This window comes from Nanorana parkeri, unplaced genomic scaffold (genome assembly GCF_000935625.1).
Source record: "Nanorana parkeri isolate BGI_ZX_2015 unplaced genomic scaffold, ASM93562v1 scaffold1590, whole genome shotgun sequence".
NCBI lineage: Eukaryota > Metazoa > Chordata > Amphibia > Anura > Dicroglossidae > Nanorana > Nanorana parkeri.
The window spans coordinates 118,845-124,081 of record NW_017307858.1 but is presented as its reverse complement, the minus strand read 5'-3'; the positions used below and the strand labels follow the sequence as shown (position 1 = coordinate 124,081).

General features: G+C 50.2%; 2 protein-coding genes across 2 annotated transcripts in view; one reads left to right on the top strand and one right to left on the bottom strand.

The window, feature by feature from the left end:
- Nucleotides 1-1,248, bottom strand: part of FAAP24 (Fanconi anemia core complex associated protein 24) — a 3,090-nt gene extending 1,842 nt beyond the window's left edge. The window contains exon 1 of the mRNA XM_018570754.1: nucleotides 1,044-1,248. Coding sequence (XP_018426256.1) covers nucleotides 1,044-1,220 — 177 coding nt within the window. The 5' untranslated portion in view covers nucleotides 1,221-1,248. The remainder of the gene's footprint in view (nucleotides 1-1,043) is intronic.
- Nucleotides 1,249-3,026: 1,778 nt separating this feature from the next.
- Nucleotides 3,027-5,237, top strand: part of CEP89 (centrosomal protein 89) — a 62,166-nt gene continuing 59,955 nt past the window's right edge. Inside the window, exons 1-2 of the mRNA XM_018570743.1 lie at nucleotides 3,027-3,106; nucleotides 3,775-3,881. Of these exons, the coding sequence (XP_018426245.1) occupies nucleotides 3,068-3,106; nucleotides 3,775-3,881 (146 nt within the window). The 5' untranslated portion in view covers nucleotides 3,027-3,067. The remainder of the gene's footprint in view (nucleotides 3,107-3,774; nucleotides 3,882-5,237) is intronic.

Sequence of the window (5,237 nt, the reverse complement as noted above, 5' to 3'; positions counted from 1 at the left end):
TGACGCGGGGGAGCGAGAGACGAGTCTTTGGAGGGCCAGAGATTGTCCCTAGGATTACAATTATTTATATAGCGCCAACATATTCCGCAGCGCCGTACAATCGCTTAGACAAGACACACTGACATACAGAGACAGTGGGTGAAGGGAGGACCCGGCCCAAGGAGCTTACACTCTAAGAAGGGGGAGGGAATGGAAGTTTATTCCAGCATGAGGCATGTGGGGGTCCCCTGTCAGGAGGCCGTGGGGCCCCCGAGGAATGATCCGGGACTGACTGTGAGCGATCTATTTATATCCTAATCAATCAAATCTCATAGAAGCCTTGAAAGTGAACTGTAGACACAAATCAATGCAGCTCCGGAATCATCATCGCATCTTATAATCTATTTTTAAATACAAGCAGATGCATGTGACCTGGTATCAGCCTCTGTGCAGCAGGGCTCAGACAGGAAGTGGGAGAAGCAGCACACGAAGCCAATCAGTTCATGTGCTGTCTAAAAAGCATGCTGACAGGAGGAGGCAGCGGAGCGACAGAGAGATCAGCTGGTCACTGTGCTGCTTCTCCTTTCTCTGTCCAGTCACAGGCTGGGGGCGGGTCCTGGATGACCTGGGCTCAGAGGAAGTGGGTTTAATAATGCATCTAGTGGCAGAAAATTGCCCTGCAGGGGGAATCATTATATTAAAGTGGAGTGTTGCAGCAGAAACTGGTTTTCCTATTTTATCTTTTAATGGGCTCTTCATTCGTATCCTGTTATTTTGGCTGGATTCTGCAACATGTTCAAAAGCAGTTTGTAATCTACTTAAATCTGCAGCTTTCATTAAAATAATCTGTGGTAATCCCGCCATGTAGGTCCTTATTCAGGCACTTCCTGCTATAGGGTGACAACACTCTGTCCCTGTCTGCCAATTGTGCTCCTGAGTTGTCACCCTGTCACACAAGATGCTGATGGAGACTATTCAAAAATTGGGGCAGCAGGAGCGATATTTAGTCTTCTTCTTAAGTTTTTTTTATATATATATAGGGGCGGGGCTACTTCAAAACCAATATACAGATCTGGCCGACCACCCACATCAACAAACGTTACTGATTTTTTATTCTGACTTACCGTACCTTGTAATAGCTGGGCCAGGGTGCTCCCCCTCCACTTCTCGCTCCCGATCACATGACCATAGGGAACGGCGGCCGCGCCGGCTCTGACTGGGGTACCCTCCTGTGTCGCCATTTAAACGCTTCGATCATTTCCATGGAGCCATCCTGGGAAGGAAAGAAATGACGCATCCTGCTTATAGCAGACCTGGGAGTTGTAGTTCCCCCGTAGAGACTGACAGGACATGCTGGGAGTTGTAGTTCCCCGTAGAGGCCAACAGGGCATGCTGGGAGTTATAGTTGACCAATGCAGAGTGACAGGACATGCTGGGAGTTCGAGTTCCCCGTAGAGGCCAACAGGGCATGCTGGGAGTTATAGTTGACCAGTACAGAGTGACAGAACATGCTGGGAGTTCGAGTTCCCCCGTAGACACTGACATGACATGCTGGGAGTTGTAGTTCCCCGTAGAGGCCAACAGGCCATGCTGGGAGTTATAGTTGACCAGTACAGAGTGACAGAACATGCTGGGAGTTGTAGTTCCAGCATATCCTGTCAGTCTCTTTTGGGGTTGTAGTTACCCAGGAGAGACTGATAGGATATGCTGGAAGTTAGAGTAACAGGACTTGCTGGGAGTTGTAGTCCCCAGTACACACTGAAAGGACATGGATGGATCTGTAGATAAATTATGCAGCTGAGGCGGCCGAGTCACACACCACCTTGCCAAATTAAATAAATAAAGGATGCTGCAGGGAGAAGGACCACACAATTCAGGTATGTGGAGTTTGGGGGTGCGGGATTGGGGATATGACCACGTTTTGTGTTACCCCCTAAATATTGATGTACCATGGAAAGCACCCCATTAACATGGCTGGGAATGGGACAGACATGGAAAGTCAGGAGACGTAATAGAGGGGAAGAGGAGAGTACTGTTCCTGCAACTGGATTCTGGAATATTCCAATCTGACACAACATTCCGTGTCACCGCACCAACTGTCCCGTGCGCACATTCAGTGACAGTCACAAGGCAAACCTCTTGTGAGCACACTATATTGCCACAAGTATTGGGACGCCATTACTTGAAGCTCTCTACGCACTGTTGTTGCGCCAATCTGAAGGCCACACCAAGTTTGGAGCTCTGTAGTTATTGACTGCAGACAGTTGGCGACTTCTGCGCTTCAGCATGCTCTGACCCCGCTCTGTCATGTTACGTGGCCTGCCACTTTGTGGCTGAGTTGCTGTTGTTCCCAGTTGCTTCCACTTTGTTATAATACCAGTAACAGGTGACCGCGGAATATTTAGTAGCAAGTAAATGTCACAGAACACCCGAATCCAATGATTTGGAGGGGTGTCCCAATACTTTTGGCAATATAGTGTATATGACAGGAGGGAAAGCAGGTCACATGACTTGCATTAAATCACATAAGCAGGTCACATGACCAGCTGCAAAACCCATCTGTTATTGCTTCTTAATGGGGATATATATAATATTTCCCCTCTACCTTAGCCTACCTTCTATTGGGCACTTCTTCCCCAGCAGCATTAATACACAATGTAACAATTCTTTACACTCAGATGACAATATTTCTACATTGTAACTTTTTCTTTCACTCACCTTCTCCCGCGCCTCGTCGCTCCTCCACACGCAGCTTTTGTTTCCTAGGCGCTGATTGGAGAAGCCACCGCCGCTCAAACTGAGTGACCCAATGAGAGCCACTCTCCTGTCTCTAGGGAGGGACTTCCTTCTTCACTCTATCCCACCGGTTTCCCTATGAGGAAGACGCGCAGGGTTGCCTGGGACGACGGAGAGGGGCGAGAGCCGATTGGTGGGAGCGCGCCTAGCTGCCAATCGGAGCAAGAGGTGGCGGTCACGTGGGGGCAGGACGCGGTGGTTGAAGTGAAAGAAGGAGGAGGAGGAGGGAGAGCTGAGGGATACGGAACGGCCGGTCTGTGAAGAGGGGGACACCCGGCGACAGCGCGGCACCATGTCCTTCCCCTTCAGGAGGAGAGAAGCCAACCAGTTCGTGAGTGTGACTCTCTACGCAGGCCCACCAGAGACCGACAGGACATACTGGTAGTTGTAGAGACTAACAGGTTATGATGGGAGTTGTAGTTCCTTGCCTGAGACTGACAGGACATGTTAGGACTTGCAGTTCTCCACCAGAGATTGACAGAACACTGGGAGTTCTAGTTTTAGACCAGAGACTGAGATAAATGCTCGGAGTTGTAGTTCCCTAGTAGAGTCTGGCAGGACTTGCTGGGAGTTGTACTTCCCCAGTAGAGACCGACAGGACATGCTGGAACTTTCCACCAGACACTGGCAGGGCACAGTGTGAGTTATAGTTCTAGAGGAGAGACTTACAGGACTTGCTGGGAATTATAGTTGACTAGGAGAGACTGACAGGATATGCTGGGGGTTGTAGTTCCCCAGGTTAGCCCAGAAGAGTAGTACCCCATCTGAGATGGACAGTGCATGTTGGGAGGTATAGTTCCCCACCAGAGACCGACAGAACATGCTGGGAGTTGTAGTTTGCCATTTAGGGAATGCCTTGGGCATTTATCCGCTCCTGATTTTCCCATCTGACCGAAGTGTTCATGTTTCCTCACAATCCGACTCCTCACTGACATATTTCACTCTTTTTGTATCTGGAATATGAAATGTCACTGACTGCTAATTGTCTCCCTTGTGTAGAAGCACATTGCTCATGGCCTCATCCCTGCAGCCACCGTAGCCCCCCGCTCCGCTGTTCCTCGCACCCCACCCCCCCGTAGCCCGAACCCCTCTCCGGAGAGACCCAGGTAGGTGCGACCTCCCCCTGTGTGTCCTCTATGTACCTTTCTTCACACTTTGTTCCTTCTGGCTCCGCCCACTTCCTCTGTTCCTTCTTCTGGCCCTGCCCCCTTCCTCTTCTGGTCCTCATGGGTGGTCCGGTGAACCCCCTTTTATCAGATGGGGAACTGTGGAGGATATAGTGCTGACCACACACATTCCCGTTCCCGAAGTACTGTGAATTCCTACCCAGCCAGGCACGCCCTTGTACCACAAGATTGTTGGTAGATCTAAAAGAGATCGTGCAATCAGAATGCAGGATGTATGGCCAATGTAAAGCTGAACTCCGGGCAGATATAAAAGCACTCTAATCATGAATACATTATTAAACGTGACCTGGTATCAACCGCCTGCAGTCCCTGTACAGCAGAGCTCAGAATGGAAGAGGGAGAAGCAGCACAAGAAGCCAATCAGTTCATGCGCTGACAAGAAGCATACTGTAAAGTAGTCACCACTCCAAGCTTGTTCCCGGGATGGACTACAATCTCACGTTTAGTTTACTCATTTGTATTGAGATTGTAGTCCATCCCGGGAGCAAGCTTGGAGCGGTGACTACTTTACAACACACACAGGGACCATGGGGAACAAACGTAGCCCTCCTCCAGAAGGAAGGACAGTGTCGGCACCAATTCAGAGATGATTGGAGGATCTACAGCCGAGTGATACACAAATAAGGCTGGGCACACACCTTACAACCATCGCAAGACTTTTGTCTTGCGATGGTTGTAAGGTACTTAAAAAAAACGTACGATCTGCCTATGTTGCATAGGCAGATCGTACTTGCGATCGCAAGCCACGCCCCCTGAGGGGCGGGCTTCCGATGACCGCAATGCCGAACGGGCAGTGTGCGCTTGCGCACACCGGCCCGTGCGGCTGTTATCGTACGGACATGCCACAAACCCGCCGAACATCGTACGATGCTCGGCGGGTTTTCAAACATGTCCGTAAGTTTAAAGTCGTGCGACCTTACAGTAGTAGAGGTCGCACGGCTTCCACGCACCTTACGAACATCGTACGATTGCGGGATTTCCCGCGATTATCGTACGATAATCGTAAGGTGTGTGGGCACCCTAAGATACATTGTTGTTCAGAGTTCAGGGACCGGAATGGATTATTAAAGGAGAACTATGGGGGTTAGGGCTTTTCCCCATAGTTCTCCTCAGGGTAACTGGAGGACACAAACTAGCGTTCTCCCGTCATCCTAGGCTCAGTATATAGCGAGCTACAACTCGCGGTATACTGAGACGCCGCAGCCGGGACGGATCCCGACATTACTGTCTGGATCCACCCAGCTGCGTGAGTGACAGCTGGCTCTGCCTATCTAG